The sequence below is a fragment of the Nanorana parkeri genome, unplaced genomic scaffold (genome assembly GCF_000935625.1).
Source record: "Nanorana parkeri isolate BGI_ZX_2015 unplaced genomic scaffold, ASM93562v1 scaffold72, whole genome shotgun sequence".
NCBI lineage: Eukaryota > Metazoa > Chordata > Amphibia > Anura > Dicroglossidae > Nanorana > Nanorana parkeri.
The window spans coordinates 1533070-1551569 of NW_017306340.1; the positions used below are offsets into that span (position 1 = coordinate 1533070).

At 44.4% G+C, this 18500-nt stretch overlaps 1 protein-coding gene across 1 annotated transcript in view; it reads right to left on the minus strand.

The window, feature by feature from the left end:
• XRN2 (5'-3' exoribonuclease 2) overlaps positions 1-13848 on the minus strand; it is a 55641-nt gene extending 41793 nt beyond the window's left edge. The window contains exons 1-8 of the mRNA XM_018576634.1: positions 13719-13848; positions 6060-6187; positions 5862-5973; positions 5088-5199; positions 2841-2899; positions 2118-2207; positions 845-917; positions 711-761 (exon numbers count right to left, since the gene is read on the minus strand). Of these exons, the coding sequence (XP_018432136.1) occupies positions 711-761; positions 845-917; positions 2118-2207; positions 2841-2899; positions 5088-5199; positions 5862-5973; positions 6060-6187; positions 13719-13793 (700 nt within the window). The 5' untranslated portion in view covers positions 13794-13848. The remainder of the gene's footprint in view (positions 1-710; positions 762-844; positions 918-2117; positions 2208-2840; positions 2900-5087; positions 5200-5861; positions 5974-6059; positions 6188-13718) is intronic.
• Between the last annotated feature and the right edge of the window lie 4652 nt (positions 13849-18500).

Sequence of the window (18500 nt, forward strand, 5' to 3'; positions counted from 1 at the left end):
GTGCTGTCCAGCCAGGTTTCCGCTATACCCAAAATATATATATTTTATGAATATTGTTATGAATACAGAATATAAATTATAGTAAAAAAAACACGTGTTGCAGGACTCGTGATAAAGACTAAGATTGGAGTGCTGGAAACATCTGCGTTGTTTTTGACTATATATTGGGAAATTGTGGACCGATTGTTGCTGGCACCCTCAAAACACGTGGCGTGTGGTACAGTCATTTGATTGCGATAGGTGAGTGTATATGATACATATATATATATTTTTTTTTAGAGATATGTATATGCAAAAATACACACATTACAAAGCCATCTACTTCATAGGGAACCATATTCAGCAGTAACAAAAACATATGAAAAACAAAAATATTCTCTGTAGTCTACTTTGTCGCACTGCAAAAGATCATCTCCTAGTTTTAATCAGCCATTTCTAAAGGCTTAACCTCGTAACAAACAATTCAACACAACAGCTTTAAGATGAACGTTAAGATGTTTGTGGTTGCTGAAAATGTAGTGAAAACACTGCCATTTATTCAGGGCTGGTGTTGTGTTGGGCTGAGATTTAGGAATAGCTTGATCATGTCATTTTCTGAAGCTGACCTATAAACTGCACAGAACGCTGTAATTAATAAAAACAAGCATAAACCGCACAATGGAATTAGTTTAATCTCCACATTATGCAGAAAGTCACAATTTAGCGCTTACCGTCAGCTCCGCATAAGCAGTGATGAGTGTTTGGGTCGTGATGAGGCTGTGCTGTTCACAGAAAAGAAAGGGAAAAACTGTGATGGTAGAAAACACCATGGGGAATAATCAGTCAAACATGCAGCGTTTTATACCTCTCTGTCTTCTGATGTAATCCATAATTTTGTGCTCCCCTTCGCCCGGTGCACTAGCGTCTGATAAAATGACCTACAAAGAATAGTGTTAAGAAAATTAATGGAGAATCAAAGTTTCTTACATTTTCAGAGCAATGCTAATGCTAACCATGATACAGTGCCACTATGAAAACGTTACCACCATGAATGTTTCGTAGATGGACTGAATTGGGCTTTGAAAGTGTCTGTGCAGGAAAGCAGCCTCTTGCCACTTATTCAGAATGACACTACCCTGCATACAAAGTATCCAGGAGACAGCACAGTGGGTATTACTAATAAAAGGTCATGTATAACAAAGTTTAATTAAAAGTGGGAATCTGGGGAGCATACTAGGTGTGCTTATAAAGATGTTACCCCTGCATTTTTTTGCAGGAATTTGGTGCATTCAAAACGCCTTGACATGTATATCAGATACATCTATCTGAAAGCACAGGATTTGGCAGAGCAGGGTAGCCCAATACAAAACTTGGAATGCCTGAATTGTGGGGGAGAGAGTAGGCATGTTGCATCTTCCATTGTGTATTTTGCACCCACTCACTTGGCCTCAAAGCACTGCACGTTTATTTCATTAAAACACACGTTACCATAATGCATATATGAAAAGCCGGCTTTAAAAAAAAAATTTTTTTTTTTTAAAAACCTGTCATGAGTGAAGCACATAGTAATTTAAGAAAGGTCAGCAGTGACTACCTAAGTCCCTGGTTGTTACTCCTCCAGCAGCAGTATAATGTCGGCCATTAGTAGTAAACGAAGTTAAACAAAAGCTTTTACAGGTGAACTAGAAAACTGGAAGCTTTCAAGAAAGCTCAAGTCTGTTCTTTAGGGATGGTGAACTAGAAAATGGTGGAAATTGGTTGACTGGTTCCTGCCAGTCCAGGACACAGGGCATCCATATCCCAAGACCAGGGGTGGGCAAACTCCAGCCCTCCAGCTGTGGTGAAACTACAAATCAATGAGGCATATGTCTCTGGGAGTCATGCCTGTGGCTGTGAGAATCTTGCAATGCCTCATGGGATTTGCAGTTGCACAACAGCTGGAGGGCTGGAGTTTGCCCATCCCTGCCCTAGACAGTTATCCATCTACAAAGAAACTAGAACTTTCACCGGGGGATAGAAGACAAATATGTTGAGTTGAGCTTTTTGTGCACAAATCTTTGTTATAAAAACCCAGAGAACGTAATACTAACTAAATTAAATGATTTTGTTTTTTAAAAGTACAAAAAACAACAACTTACTGAAATGTTTTTCCAACCAGGGTCATTGTTAAGACGATCTGCAACATAATAGCGTAGGCATTTTGCCAGGTTGTCCATAAACTCTGTCCCCTACCAACGTGAAAGCAGTGTTATTAAAGTAAACGTTTTCGGTAGAAATAAGCATTTTGTAAAGCTATTAAAAACAAACAAAAAAAAAGCATTTTTATGGCACATTTCTCAGTAAAAGGACAACTTTAAGCCCTGGTTCACACCTAGGAGTGTTTGAACAGTTCGAAAAGCACTTTCTGCCGAACACAAGAAATGCCATGATTTTCAATGGCCCTGGTGCACACCTGAGCAGAAAAACGCCAGACGCCTGAAAAGATAGGAGCTTCTTTGGGCAGTTAAAAGCACTTTTCCTCCTCAGACTTAATTGGAAATGCCCATAAACGCTCAACAGAAGCATGTTGCACATTTACATGAGCCTTTTTGCGCGTTTATACGAGTGTTCTTCCAATTAAAATGCATACAAATGTGCACAACGCGCAAATAACTGTACGTGCGTTAGCAGCATGCGAACGAGCAAAAACGGTGCCGCCTAGGTGTGAACCAGGGCTAAACAAAGTATACTTTCTTGAACAAAGATGTGGGGAGTGTGTTCCACAGTGTTGGAGCTGCATGTAATAAGGCCCATGCTTTATATATCAGGTGGAATCTGGGAAGATCCACGTTTTTGGGATATATTGCCTATGTGTTACTTACGGGTGTAATACAGTTGCTATCAAACCGCTCCTTGATCTCCTCAGAAGGCAGATAACCACCTAGTAAAAGAAAACAGAGTATCAAAATTAACATATTATGCAAGTTATAAAACAAATATGTAAAGAATCTAGCCTACATTAATGCCTTTTTGCAGTACAGTTTTTCTTATAACACACAAACATTTTAGGCCTGAAGGTTACTGAGAAAACCTCGTTAGGATGTTTCCAATCTTCAAAAAGGGAAACCGTTGGAAAAGCTGGTGCATAGGGAAAGTCTCTGCAACCTTAGGAGTTTTAAACAACCCAAGACAGCACTGGTAGAAGCAGCAGCCTGATCCTCCAGTTTCAGAATGGTGCACACTGAAATAACAAGAGCCAAACAGCCTTCTTTAAGAGTAATAGTTAAGGACGCACCAATACCGGTTTCGTGGTATCGAGTAAGAGTACCGATATTTTGTTTTCAGTACTTGCCGATACCATTGCAATGTGCCCCATTTATCAGGAGGCCGGACGACAGATCATGACCCGTCACCTGGGAAACCGGTGTAGGGCTGCAACAACAAATCGATTATGCCGATCGGCTGGCCAGCCTGGCCTGCCACCCGGCTTCCTGAGATCTCCCTTTGACCGGAAGTTCCGGTGTCAGGGGTAGGTATTGGAGAATTTGGGCAAATACTTGTATCAGCACCAACACTAGTATCGGCGCAACCCTAATAGCAGTAAACTAGCTCACCAAAGACTGGAGCAAATCAGAATCAGGCAGTCTTTGCCGCAAGTGGCTCAGAAGCCTCTAAGTCCACAAGCAAGTCAGAAATAGAATCTTCAGGAGAGAGCGCAGGAGTGCACTTGTGGTCGTTGTGATCAGAGGCAAAAAATACCTGGGCAATTTGGGACACAAAATTGTGCACGACTGTGGGGAAATCCTCTGCCAAGAGGAAAGAGGGCACAGTCAAACTCAATAGTGTGAAAGAGGACACTGAGGATGCACAGGCTCCAAGAACAGAGGATGACATGATTCCAGCTTTAGCTGTCTACACAATCAAAGAGGGCACTGCAAGCAGCCCCAGAACCATTAGTAGAATGCAGGCACGGGTATCCAGTATAGCAGAACTGCCCCCCTCCCCACATCTAGAGTTAGATATGTTGCAATGGCCAAGCGGTACGGCAATGTAAAAGCCCAGGGGTAAGGCCCTCAGGAATTCATAAAATCTGGACAGCTGGTGGCAGGCAAGGGACAGATGGGGCAGCAGGAATAGATGGGGCACTAAAGTCCCAAGTGGCTCAAGCAGGAGCAGAGAGATGCTTCCTTAACGCTGTATGGCAGGAAAGAGAGCACTGAGCAAGTGAGCACATACAACACACCACCCAGCAAGCAAATGCCATCAGTGCTGCAGTCTCTATCTGCAAAATCATTGCGAACAGGAATAAAAGGCACTCAGTGATCTAAGTAAATGAGATGTCTCCTGATGCTTGGCCTCTCCAGCCTACTCGCTTACAGTTTCCAAAGTCCGGGCAAGCGAGGCAATGCCAGTAGCCCTGGAAAGCACTCCACAGCAAAGTTACCAAAAACAGTGCCCAAAGGTCGCTTCCAGGCTAACACCGCATGTCCAGTAGGGTCCAGACACTGTACTCATGGGCTGGGGATGACTGCTAGCAGAGTTGTAGAAATGACATCCATCCTCCAAGTACAATAGCAAAAAACTGAAGTATGATGGTAGCAGGAGTTATCCTGGGCTGGTGTACAGATTGGGGTTATTTTTTCTTACTAGTGTCCAATCCTCCTTTACACAACAGAATAATCTGAAGATTTAAGACTTGTGTCCCTCAATAGAACAAGACTGATATACAGCTAGTATAAATTGTGGAATCTTTATATTAGAAAACTGTAATCCTCTGGACAGCAAAACTCTGTGGAGAGGGAGAGTCAGCAAGGTCATAGAGTTGTCTAACACTTTACCAGGAAGTGAGAGCTAAAATATTACCTCACCCATATATTGCACATTTTTGGTTTTTATGAAAACACAGTGTAAGAAAAGGTGACTATGGGTGCAGAACTTTCATCACCAGATCCCAAGGGTCAGTACTATTACCGTGATTCCAGAGTGAGAAGGCTGAAGGATATTGGGAGTATGACATTGCTTGGAGTCCAACCTTAAGTACCAATTCTTTGCCATTGAGACAGGTTAAAAAACAACACCTGCAATTCATCGTAGAAAAGCATACAAATGTATAGCATGTATTCATGTACCTTTGGACAAAACTTCCTCACGTATCCGATCTTTTTCCACCGTCAGCTCCGCCCCTTCTTTGGATGCCCTAAAACGTCTTGAACGTTGTTGATTCATTTTAGCCCTCGGTGCCTAAAGTACAGAAACCAAGATTGAATAGCCAGACTCCCTATTAGGATGATGTGCAAATGCTAGGTTTGTCAGTAGTGTGTCTCTTTATAGAAACAATTGTATTTAACTAAACATTTATTTAAATGAGTTCTCAAAAAGAAAAAACAGTTATTGCCTTTCAAAGAACAGTGATGCCAATATCAGATTTTGTTTCTTTAATAGATAACTGCCAAAAAAGTGATCCTAGGCACTTGTTTTAAAGACCTGCCAAGCAACCTCTAATGCTGGATCTGAAAAGGTGTAAACTAAAGTTTTTTGCGCCTCGTTTCGAGGCTTGATAACTGTACACACTGACCTTTGCATTGCATATAACGTTTAGGTTGTGGCAGACTGTGCAAGTCCATTGACTAACGCTGCACCAGTAGACCCCAGCTAGACAGCGTTTGGAGGGGAAACGCTTGCATTAGCCAAACCAAAAAGTTTGTGGTGGAACACAGTGGCATATGGCTTGAGGTGAACATCTGTTCTAGGATAAGTAACGGTCCGTTAGATGGCTTTCTGTGTATGGCTACCTTTACTCATGCTTCATGTATATGGGCAGATCTCTGAACTCCAGTATGAAGGTGTGACCTGGCATTCTTTAGCAATTATTAGAACAATAATCCATTACAATAGACACTTACCACACCATCAATGGCCATGTACAGCAACCTTCTAGGTCTGACAATGTTGAATAACCTGTCAATATACTCAAAGATGGCAACCATCATCTCATCCTCATTTTTTGGTGCAGGTCTGAAATTTCAGAGAAGAGACGAATTACTGCAATATTACTGTACATTTCCCTTCCAGGCGGATGAAACAATAAGCATAATACTCACTTGTCTTCAGGGTGGGTACAAGGATGAATGATACCATTCATGTCCAAGTATAAGTTGTCAAATTCCACATCATTAGGATTAGGTTTACTTGTGTCCACTGGGATCTTGATGCCATTGCATTCTTTAGGCTAAAATAAATGATACATTTTCAGTTATTGAACAATTACGATGGATTAAAATACCATCCCACTGACTTATTTAAATCAGAACTCCAGACACATCTGATTAACCCTTGCAGTGGGGTACCACCGCACTACAAGTGTTAACTGCTTGTTTGTGTATGTTCAAAGAAAAAAAGGAAACGTTATGTATGTTTCCCTGATCATCTGAGCCAGCTAGCTCTTGGACTGGTCACTGGACGTCTCTCCCACTCGGCTACAGCGGTCTAAGGTCCCCGAGTCATCATGTCCTATACACAGTGTATTGGACGTGAGGAACATACTATCACTGCAGCATAGGGAGTAGAGAAGCTTCAGGGAGCAGTGACAGCGGCTGGCTCCGAGGCTTGGGTGTAGAGCTGCAACAACAATTCGATTTAGTCGATTAAAATCAACGATGGAAAACGTCGTCAACGTTTTCCATCGTCGATTAGTCGGCTATCAATTAAATTGCCTGTTTCCCGATCTACACACAAGCTGCGCATGCCGCACCCACATCGCACACGCCGCGGTCAAGCCCCCGGTTCTCCAATCCCGGCGCTGCCTACATCTAGCCGGGCCGGTCACATGACGGGGGCCGGGGATGTGAACCAGCGGCTGCGGGACCGGGACGACGGGGAGAAGAAGCAGCCCAGCATGAGGGTCTTCAATCCCTACACCGAGTTCAGCAGAAATGGAGGGAATGTTCAGACAAGTGCCCTGGAAACCGACACTGGGCACCCCAATCCACCATCATACCGGTCCTCTGCACCCCATTCCACCATCGTCCCCGTCCTCTGCACCCTATTACACCATCATACCCATCCTCTCCTTCCCTGCACCCCATTCCACCATCATACCCGTCCTCTGCAGCCTATTCCACCATTATACCCGTCCTCTGAACCCTATTCCACCATCATACCCATCCTCTCTATCCCTGCACTCCATTCCACGATCATACCCATCCTCTCCTTCCCTGCACTCCATTCCACCATCATACCCCTCCTCTCCATCCCATCATCATACCCGTCCTCTCCATCCCTGCAATCCATTCCATCGTCACACCCGTCCTCTGCACCCCATTCCACCATCATACCCGTCCTCTCTATTCCTGCACTCCATTCCACCATCATACCCGTCCTCTCCAATAACACCAGCTATAGAGGACTACATCAGATCCCAGCAATAATACATTATATACAGCGCAATGCAGAAAACGCCAGCTACAGAGGATTACAAATTCCAGCAATAGTACATTATACTTTGTTCTATTCCTCTGTAGCTGCTGGTATTCTGCATTGCGACGCTGTATAATGTACTATATTGCACACCACACTTTTTTTTTTTTACTTCCACCGCTCCAAGCTTGCTCCCGTGATGGACTACAATCTCAATACAAACTAGTAGTCCATAATACCCGTGCTCTCCATCCTTGCACCCCATTCCACCATCATACCCGTCCTCTGCACCCCATCCCACTATCATACCCATTCACTCCATTCCACCATCATACCCGTCCTCTCCATCCCTGCACCCCATTCCATCATTATACCCATCCTCTCCATCCCTGCACTCCAACCCACCATCCTCTGCACCCCATTCCATCATCATACCCAATGTCTGCCCCCCATTCCACCATCATACCCGTCCCCTCTATTCCAGCACTCCATTCCACCATACCGGTCCAGTCCAATAACACCAGCTATAGAGGAATACAGCAAATCCCAGCAATAGTATAATTACTATTGCTGGGATTTGCTGCATCCCTCTAAAGCTGCTAGTATTCTGCATTGTGACGCTGTATAATGCACTATATTGCACTCCACACTTTTTTTTTTTTACTTCCACCGCTCCCAAGCTTGCTCCCTTGATGGACTACAATCTCAATACAAACTAGTAGTCCATCACTGGAGCCTTTTTTTTTTTTTAATCCGATTAACCGAACTTAAAGTATAACTTCTTTTTTTAACCTAGACACAAATGAACAGTTAACCCTGGCAGTGCATAATCCCACTGCAAAAGTTAATAAAATGGGTGCATAGAGTCCTGCTTTAGGACAAAGTAAAACCCGACACTGCATTTCCATCCAATGTGATGTTGGCATAATGACGTTCTTTAACCCCTTCATGACCGAGGCCTTTTTTTTTCTTCATTTTTTGCACCTATGTTATATTTCACATTTTAGGCCTGAAAATTACTTAAAACCCCCCAAACATTATATATTTTCTGAAAGCCAAGACCCTATAGAATAAAATGGTGGCAGTTGCAAACTTTTATGTTACACAATATTAGCGCAACTCCTTATCAAAGAGATACCAAAAAATAATGGCCCTAGAATTATTGCCCTCACTCCGGCGTGCGCGGCGATACCCAACATGTGTAGCGCGATTGTCGTTTTCATACGTAGGCGTACCCAACGCATTTACGTGAATATGCCTAATTTACAATTATTTTTACATTTAATTTAATATTAAAAACGTTTTTTTAACAAAAGACAGTGATGCAATATGCGTTGCTCCCGGTCCCATAGTACGGGGAGGGGATTGGCGAATAGAGGTTGGTCCATCTCCTTCCCAGCTTCATATACCCCCCCCCCCCAAAGCCCAATTGTCGTTTTCATACGTAGGCGTACCCAACGCATTTACGTGAATATGCCTAATTTACAATTATTTTTACATTTAATTTAATATTAAAAACGTTTTTTTAACAAAAGACAGTGATGCAATATGCGTTGCTCCCGGTCCCATAGTACGGGGAGGGGATTGGCGAATAGAGGTTGGTCCATCTCCTTCCCAGCTTCATATACCCCCCCCCCACAGTCAGCTTTACAAGTTCAAACAGCATCCAGGTGGCAAAAGCTGCCGGGAGTCTGTTTAAACAGCTCTGATGCAAGTGACAAACTGTATGTCGCTGGTCATGAAGGGGTTAAAATCTGGAAGAAACATTCTATGTGGCAAATAAGCTACCATGAAACCATTTTCTGCATTTCGCCATGGAGAACAATGGATCTATGAAATTACACATTTATCTAGAGGCGAGTCCTCAAAGACAAAGCACATCTATAAGTAAACAGGTCAATACAATGATTCATGGACCACTTAAAGCTCCCAGGTCCAGACTGCTGCTTGAAGAAGTCCAATTTCCTTATTCATTTAAAATATTAAAACTCCTTAGTAACTATGGTACACAGCTTGGCCTTTTTATACTACAGCCAGTAGTTTTTATACTACAGACCAGTGCCCCAATGTCCATTGCCAACACCCACATGTTGCGAGATTCCACAGCCGGCAGCTGAATGTAAACACAGCAGGCAAGGGCTGGGCGCAATAGCTAGCATGCTATTGCACCCACTCACTGCCTGCTGTCAATCAGAAGACCTGAAGGAGAATTTTCCTTCGAACTAATCGTGCTTTTTTGAAAAGCAGTCTGTGTAGTTCACTCTGACATTTTCCTACGGTCTGGTTCACACCTGCGCTGCGTCCAGGGAATTCGCGGCCCTATTGATTTCAATGGGGGTCAAATAAGCGCAGCGAAAAGGTTGCAGCACAAAACCGCGCAACTTGCCGTCCACATTTGGAGTGCCTATAGAAGTGAATAGCACTTCAAGCGCATTTCACCAAATGCGCAGCAATCGCATGTTGTGAGCGTTTTCATGCGCAGGTGGGAACCAGGCCTAATAAAGGCAATTTCTTGCGGTATATTTGCGTATGTTGGTAAGTTGGTGGGACTTCCATTATGTATAAAACTGCCTTCTCTTTGCCTCCTCAAAGACCAGTGCCCCAATGTCCATTGCCAACACCCACTGTCCTTCTCCTGGTGCTCAGTTACTCACGCTTTTTACCTGGGATTTCCAAATCATGACCAGAATACAAAACAGGCAGTAAAGGCTTCCTTTAAAATGGTGCAGGGTGATAGTTTTGGTTAGGTGATTTTCCATGTTCCCTGCTTACAACATTGAGTATAATGCTACATCATAGCAGGCTGAATATTGCACCCAATGCAGAGCCACAGCGTCATTGGCTGACAGCCCGCCTCTCCTCCCCGCTGGGCGCCGGTTGCAGCAGTCAGTGTCCCTTCCGATCCCCACTGCCGACACAGACAGAGGAGAGCAGTGGGGACTGTAGGGGACACAAACGGCAGCATGCATCTGGCTCCCAGCAGGGAGGAGAGAGCTGCAGAGTGGCAGCGGGGGAGGGGTATGGGAGTAGAAGGGATCAGAGGGGGACACAGAGCCAATGAAACACTAGCTCCCAGCGTGGAGAGAACTAGGGGAGCCACACCAACTAATCAAGAATAAATAGTTGACAACAATTTTCATTATGGATTAATTTGTTGCAGCCCTACCCAATTCTTCAAAACAAGTCAGTAATTATAGCTGCCATGATTACATTTAGATAGTTTCTCTTTAAAACAAAGATTTCTACTTCTAAAACAAAGATTTCTACTTCTACACTACAGAAATTCCACACACTGTTTGCTTCATAATTAGGCCAATCTGAGCCATTGGGATGAAGAGAATGGGGATCCAGGGTACAATTGTAAACTTCCATCATCTTCCCTCCTTCTCTGCTCCCTCTTCATTCGTATTGATCTCCCCTTCCATTTCCAAATTTTTCATTTCCTCTTCAATGGGACCATTGGGATGAAGAGAATGGGTTTCGGGGCACAATCATGAGCATCCATCCACTTCCCTCCTGCTATTCCTCCTCTTCTTCTCAATGATCTCCCCCCTTCCATTTCCAAACAAATTCTATTGGGCTCAGGACCTCCATGTACACCTATTGATACTTAGCATTATACATGGCCTGTCAAACAGTACCTGGGAATACCCACCTAGACAATGGTTTTTTCCTAGATGCTCTAAGATGCCTTACTGTGAGAGTGGACAAATGAATGTGGTATTCAGGAGCCAGTCTGTACAATCCAGGAGTCAGCAGGATTTTTCTTTTTTAGGAGCCAGCTCCATTGACGACAACTAGAGAAAACCTCAAAATTAGGAGCCAGCTGTCATTTTAAGGGCCCAGTCACACCTTTTCCTGTGCGTTCCAGCATGGTTAGCTGCTGGAGTACACTGGAGATGGTGTGAACGGGCCCTAAAAGAAGCATTGGCTACATGGCTCACCATACCAAGTATCTCATTTAACTTGTCTATGCCCTGGTCGCTGATATTTATCTTTGTGCATTATTTCTTTAACAGCTTGTGAATGTGACAGAAATATAATCTTTAAAAGAAATATTTGATTGTCCAATTTGGATTTTTTTGACACCACCCGAGAGGTCCCAGGATCTATGTGTAAAAGAAGACTAATCCATTTAGCTGGGAAGGCATGGCAGCTGCACAGTAGTCAACTGGTCACCACTGTCGTCTTACATCCTGGTGTCCTTGGACCAGCTGCATGGAGTGTGCACTTTCTTCTTAGGTTTACATATGTGCCGCTCCCCTCCCACAAGCCAAACGACATAGAATGGAATTTACTAAGACTAGAGCAGACAAAAACTGGAGCAGCTGTGCAGGACAACCAGTTTTCAGCTTTCATTTTCAAAGCTGAACGGAACAAGCTGATAGAAGCTGACTGGTTGCCAACTGCTCCAACCTTAGTAAATCACCCCGTTATCTTTAGTCCCAGCCATAAAAAAATATAAGATGGCTGAGGCCATTTAAAGTCTGCATTTTCCTACCCTGCGTACTGTGGTTCCATCCACTGGTCCTTACAATACTAAAGGACACAGAACGGACGTGGGTGCCAGACGATAGACTCACAGACAATAGCAGGGAAAACGCATCAGATTTAGCCCTCAAAACACGGTGGCTGTCCTATGTGACAGTATTATGAATTATACTCCAAGCTCGCCCCTGTGATAGACTACAATCTCAGCACAAATTAGTAAACTAAACCTGAGATTGTAGTCCATAACGGGAGCAAGCTTGGAGCGGCGTCTACTTTACAACACACATACAGGGACCACGGGGAACAAAAGTAGCCCCCCTCCAGAAGGAAGGACAGTATCAGCACCAATTCAGAGATGATTTGAGGGTCTACAGCCCAGTGATACACAAATTGGAAACATTATTGTTCATAGTTAAGGTACTTGAATGCATTTTTGTGGTTTAACGCCTGAGTTTAGTGTCACTTTATTTTTTACATCCTCTTTAAAGTGACCCTGTTGCTTAGCTCTGTGTGCACACAGAGTTAAAGTCTATGCATAGCCTTATTACTTTTGGATAGAGTGGTTAAGGGTTAGAGCCCCTGCCAGTTTTTTTATGCTGGCTGTGTACCATTGGGGAAATTTCCCTTCACTTCTTGTCCCAGAGACTCAACAGGAAGTTGGAGGAAATCTCTCAATGTGAGGGGAATTCCTCTCAGACAGTTGTCCTCATTTCCCCTCATCTCCTGTTAAAGCGTAACATGTATGCATAGGCAAAAACTTTTCAGTGTTGGATATCGTTTGTTTTTTTTACTTTTTGATGCAGTATTGCCACGGTTGTCAACCTTTTCTTTTCAGTCATGGCACCTTTAAAACTATGGAGAATCTTGAGGCACCCCACAGTCCATTCTTCATTTACAAGCCCCCTTCACATCAGAGTGCCCTCCTCAGATCATCTCCCTCACATCCGAGTCTTCAGTCTCCCCCATCATATCAGTGTCCCATCATCCAAAGCTGCAGCAGGAACGTGGCAGAGCAGATCTGGATGGAGGTGAACTTCCACACTATTCTGAATAGCTCCCACCCTCCCTGAATTAGCATTAATCCTTAACATGGTGCTGGTGCCCGGCCGAGACACCTCTGAGGGAGCCAGAAGGCACCCTGACTGATAAAGACTGCAGTAGTGAATGGTTATAACGACAGCTGTTATTTTTGTTACTACCTGTGTACAGTTGGGTATATTTCCCTTCACTTCCTGTACCAGAAATGCAATAATTTAGAGGAATTCTCCCAAAGTGCAGGCAACTCTAATTTGAGATGTCTCCTCAATTTCTCTACCAGTAATGATGTGCAGTGGCTTGGCGTGAACCCAAATCACCGGAGTCTACACAAACCAGTGACTAACACCCCCCCCTCTTGACCCAATCCATTATGGTCGGGGCCTTTTCCCCGCCCCACAGCTACATGTTACAGAGGGACGGGGAATGGCATGCCCCTGCCACAAGGGATTGGGCCGGGAGAGGGGTGTGTCGGTTTTGCACAGGTTTGGGTGAACTGGGTTCCCACAAAGCCCCTACACATCCTCAGTCACCAGTACAAATAGAGGGGTGACTCTGTAATAGGGACACAGACAGTAAAAAAGCAAAACAGAGGATCTCTATGTACGTTTAACGTTCTATCCTAACCGAAAAAAAAAGGTTTTGCCTGGAGATACACAAGGAGATGTGTACAATGACCTATGGAGTATTCCGGCGTCATATAAACAATAACTCAGAGGAGATATATAGATGCGCCATACTAAATAACAGCCGGGCTTTGCCAGTTACAGGGCCCTCCCATCCCCAAGCATGTATAAACCAGGCCGCGGGGCGCTTACCTTCTCCTCCACCGAGTGCACGACGATGGACGGGTACTTGCGGCTCAGCCAGCGGAAGAAAGCTGGGACTCCCATGGTTTAAGCCGGGAGCTTGAATAGGAAAAGCCGCGGAGTATTCACACTAGACACCGGAAGTAACTCAGAAAATATCACGAGATGCTATGTCTGTTTCCGGTATCGTGACGACGGGAGAGGGGCGGAGGCTATAGCTGACGGCGCCATATTTAGTGAGGGCAGTGCTCATTTGGACATGTATACTTCCGCCCAGCTTTACTCACTATCTGGTCGTCTTACGTGCACAGATGTGTGTGAATCTCTGTGCTATTCTTTACAATAGAGGCCAGTCTGTAAATAAGTGTGCAGTTTGTTTTTAAAATGTAGGCCTCATTCCAAGCTTGTGCAGTGCGACATGACACAACAGTCATAGGGCAGCCAATACTTTCATTTTTGACAAATGTGGCAAAGCAGCTCATGCACCTTTCAAGCCGTTTTGATTAACTGTGCATTTTTTTTTGCATGATTGTGACACATTTTTGTGCTTAAAAAATGCACGTCCTTGGTGCGTTTGCAGTGCCATTAACGTAAATGTGTGCAAAAGTTATAATTTTCCTTTGCCCAGGAGCTTCCCGTAATATAGACAGGTCACTGCTCCGCTCTCACCTTGTACAAAGTGACTGGTCTGGTCTCCGCCTCTCTTGTAGATTTCCACAGGCAGCTTGTAGTAGGTGGAGCCTACTGGGTCCCTCCCACAGCTTTGCTCTTTGCACAGGCCATGTAGAACATAATGATGATGTCACTGCTACTTTTACAAGGTAAAATATTGGCTTGTAAAGGCATTTAGTACACACAAACTGGCTTTATATCCTTTGTAGTTATGGAGGAGCAAAATTAAATGAAAGTTGTGTTCAGAGTTCAGTTTTAACCCTTTTGAACATTTTTAGGCCCAAAGATTACTTGAAACCTTTCAGAATTATACCTAGATTTAAATGATGGAAGTTTAATTTTTTTGATGTTGCATGATATTAGCGCATTTGTTTATGAAACCCAAATTTTCAGTAAAAGATACACTTTAGTTTATTTTAATGCACATATACACAATATATTACCCAATTGTTTGGTAAAATATAAGAGAAGGTTGCTTTACTCCTTGCTGTACTCCTTTCTCTTGACTGGCACCCCCAATGGTAGTCCCAGGCCTATAGGAGGGGTAGTAGAGCTTGGGAAACACGCCGGGTGTGTCAAGAAGGGGGCACAAGTTTCAGGACCCGTGGAAGCAATCGGGCGACTTTAGAGCCACCTGAATCACTTCCAGTGTAAAGCCAGCAGTTGGTATTACACATGTGAACAGACTCCCTGAGCATCACACCTCGCTGTGGTGGTAAAAATACCAAGCAATGCATCGACATCAGCAATGTTTCTCTCACCACACACCGCAGCCATGCGTTAAGGCCTTGTTCACACCAAATGCAGAGCAGATCTGCATGAGTTTCTGCACACACAGTGCAGTGGGTTGTGCCGCGTTTTTGATGCGTTCTGGGCCGTTTGCATACCTTTTTTTCTAGTTTAAAATGGGCTTTCAGTGTGTTCCAGGGCGTTTGCAGGCGTTTTTGATGCATTTGCATGCGTTCCAGAGCAGGTAAAATAGGGCCTGTTGCAGTTTTTTTTAATCTGCTCTGGAACTGAACACTGCGATGTGAACTGGAGCTAAAAATACCATTGGAATACATTGGACGCAGTTTTGCTCCGGTCTGTAACTGCTCTGCACCTGGAACGCGCTCGGTGTGAACAAGACCTTAGCGATGCCTGCTGGTGTGAATCAACCCGAAAGCTTACCATTTTGGGCAAAATTGTGCTAGAGAGCTCTTTCACATGGGTTTCCGATCAGTTCCACTTGTTCAGTTTTTCAGGAGGACCTGATCAGAAGCCCAATGTTAGTCCATGGGTAGCCGGGTAGCCGGATACGTGTGTCCAATTGCATTGGATTAGCCCCGACTCCGGCCAGGTCTAGAAAAACAGAGTTCTGTTTCGCCGAACCTGATTGTGCCACATCGGGGGAGGGGGAATTTGATGAACAGACACAGGCCCATAAATATCCAATTCCCCTTAGACTTACATGGTCCGGTTATTTCAGTTTTTTCCTCCATCTCAAGATGAAGGAAAAAAACGGAGCAGACGCGGATGTCACAATGGTGACCTCCGTTCTGATCAGCGGGAGGTCCGTTTACAGATCCCGTGCGGATCGGACCATGTGAAAGGGGTCTTATGCATTGAAAAAGAGTGAAGGTCCTGTTCCATGTTATAGCTGGTCTCTGCTATTGCTGTAAATGGAATATAATCAGAAATGTAACAAACACTGAAACAACGTTTCAATCTGCAGCCAGCAGAGGAACTTAATGCAACTGATCTTTTTCCTTTTTTCACACCTTTTGTTCCAATCAGCAGGGGATCCGTACAGAGATCTCCTGCTGATAGGGTTGCCACCTTTTCTTCAAGCGAAACCCGAACACTCTAGCAAGGCGCGGACATTTTATGGGGAGTCGTGGCTTATTCATATGTAAATAGCGCCACCCATTCATATGTAAATATCACAGTCGAGACTATTTTCCGTGGGGGGCTAGTAGCCTCTATCTTAATTTTGGTTGCCCCTGTCTGCCTGACATCTTGTGTGCGGATTTCGGCAGCCATAAAACCCGGACACAGCATTCAAAACCCGCACTGTCCGGGTGAATGCTGGACAGGTGGCTGCTGATCAGTGCAGTACGGAACGGAGGTCAATGTTGTACCATCCGTGTCCACTCATTTCATCTTGCGATAGAGGAAAGAACTGAACTTACCGGACCCATGTCGTTCTATGGGGAGTGGGATGTGTCCGTCTACATCAGATTATCCCCGATCTATCACAATCAGGTCCACCAACACAGAACTCTGTTCTCTGGACCTGGCCCGAGTCGTGGGTAATCATTTACATCCACCTGCTCATAGAGTAAAGGTGCCCATACGATTATCAGACAAAACTTTTCGTCCGATGATCGAATAGTCGTACGATTTTCGTACGGCAGCCCCATCATGCCCCGATGATCGCAATATGAATTTAGCCGTAATTAAGCACCTGGACGAAATGCGGTAATTCATTTGCCGTATTTTCGTTAGCGCAATCGCAGTGTAGATCGTACGACTTTTGACTGATGGAAACGCCAGCAACCTTGTGAAAATCGTACGATCTAGCAACGTTTTCAAACATGCTTGACCGTCAAAAGTTGTACGATTGTACAGTAATGTCGGTCGGACACTGCAATGCACACATACAATTATCGGACAAAAAGTCGATCGCATATGAAAATCGTCTGATAATCGTAAGGTGTATGGGCACCTTAACATTGGACTTCTAATCACATCCTCCTGAAAAACTGACCGGCGGATCTGAGCGGACCATCCACGTGAAAGGCCTAAAAACAGAGATAAAGGTTCAGTTTTGTTTTTAAATATCTGTCTTATTTAACCCTTTATTAAGGCCCCATTCACACCGAACCTGTTAGCATCCGGACGGATGTCAGCAGATGCCAACAGAAGGTTGAATGGGACCAGGTCACAGTGCTGCATTTGCATTGCAGTGGGCTGAAAAAAAAGTAGAGCATGCTCTACTTTGCAGTGCGACATAATACAATGCGTCAAAAAGGGATGTCAACGCAAAGAAATGCAAGTAACAAAATGACATTGAAGTTGGTTAGGATGTGAGTTCGACTCGGACATCACTGGTTCGTGTGTTCGGCAGTCTGTTCGCCTTGCGAAGCCTTAAGGTGGCCATACACTTTATAACCATCGCAAGACCTTAGTCTTGAGATGGTTGTAAAGTAATAAAAAAAACGTACAAACTGCCCATCTTGGACAGGCAGATCGTACTTGCGATCATCGCAAGCCCGCCCCCCTGAGGGGCGGGCTTCCGATGACCGCAATGCTGAACGGGCAGTGTGCGCGTGCGCACACCGGCCCGTGCGGCATTGATCTTACGATCATGCTAAAAACCAGCCGAAAATCGTACGATTCTCGGCTGGTTTTCTAGCATGCTCCTTAGACAAAAGACGTGTGACCGTACAGTAAAAACGGTCGAACGCCTTTCATACACTTTGCGATTATCATACGATCGTGGGATTTCCCGTGATTATCGTGCGATAATCGCACAGTGTATGGGCACCTTTAGTTGGCTAAAGGCTAAACCACAGGTCAGGTGCAAGACGTTGCCCAATCAGGGCACAGTACTCTGTAAAAGCCATGATTGGGCAAAGTCATGATGACTTTGCCCAATCTTGGCTCACCTGTCAGATGACATAGAACTACATGGTTGAGCAAAAACTACAAAAAAAAACGACACAGTATTTGTTCTTGTTTTATTTTTTATTTCGTCGAGTCGTCATCGTCGTGGGCAACGCTGGACGTCGTGATTGAACCTGGATTACATCGGTATATCCATTTTTGGGGTTTAAAAAAAAAAAGATTTGCAAAAACATGCCTTTTGGTTTTTTTTTTTCAAATAAAGGATTTTTTCAATTGTCTGGACTTTTTATTTACAATATTATCTAACCCCTTAGTGAATGGGTAGGGGTACAAGTACCCCTTACTCATTCACAAGGGGGGGGGGCAGCATCTGGGTGCTCCTTTATTAAAGGGGTACCCTGATGTGAATAAGCCCCCTGTCTGCACCCCCACAACCAACGCCCCAAGGCTTGTGGGGAAGAGGCCCTTGTCCCCATCGGCACGGGGACAAGGTGCTTTTTCAGGGGCATC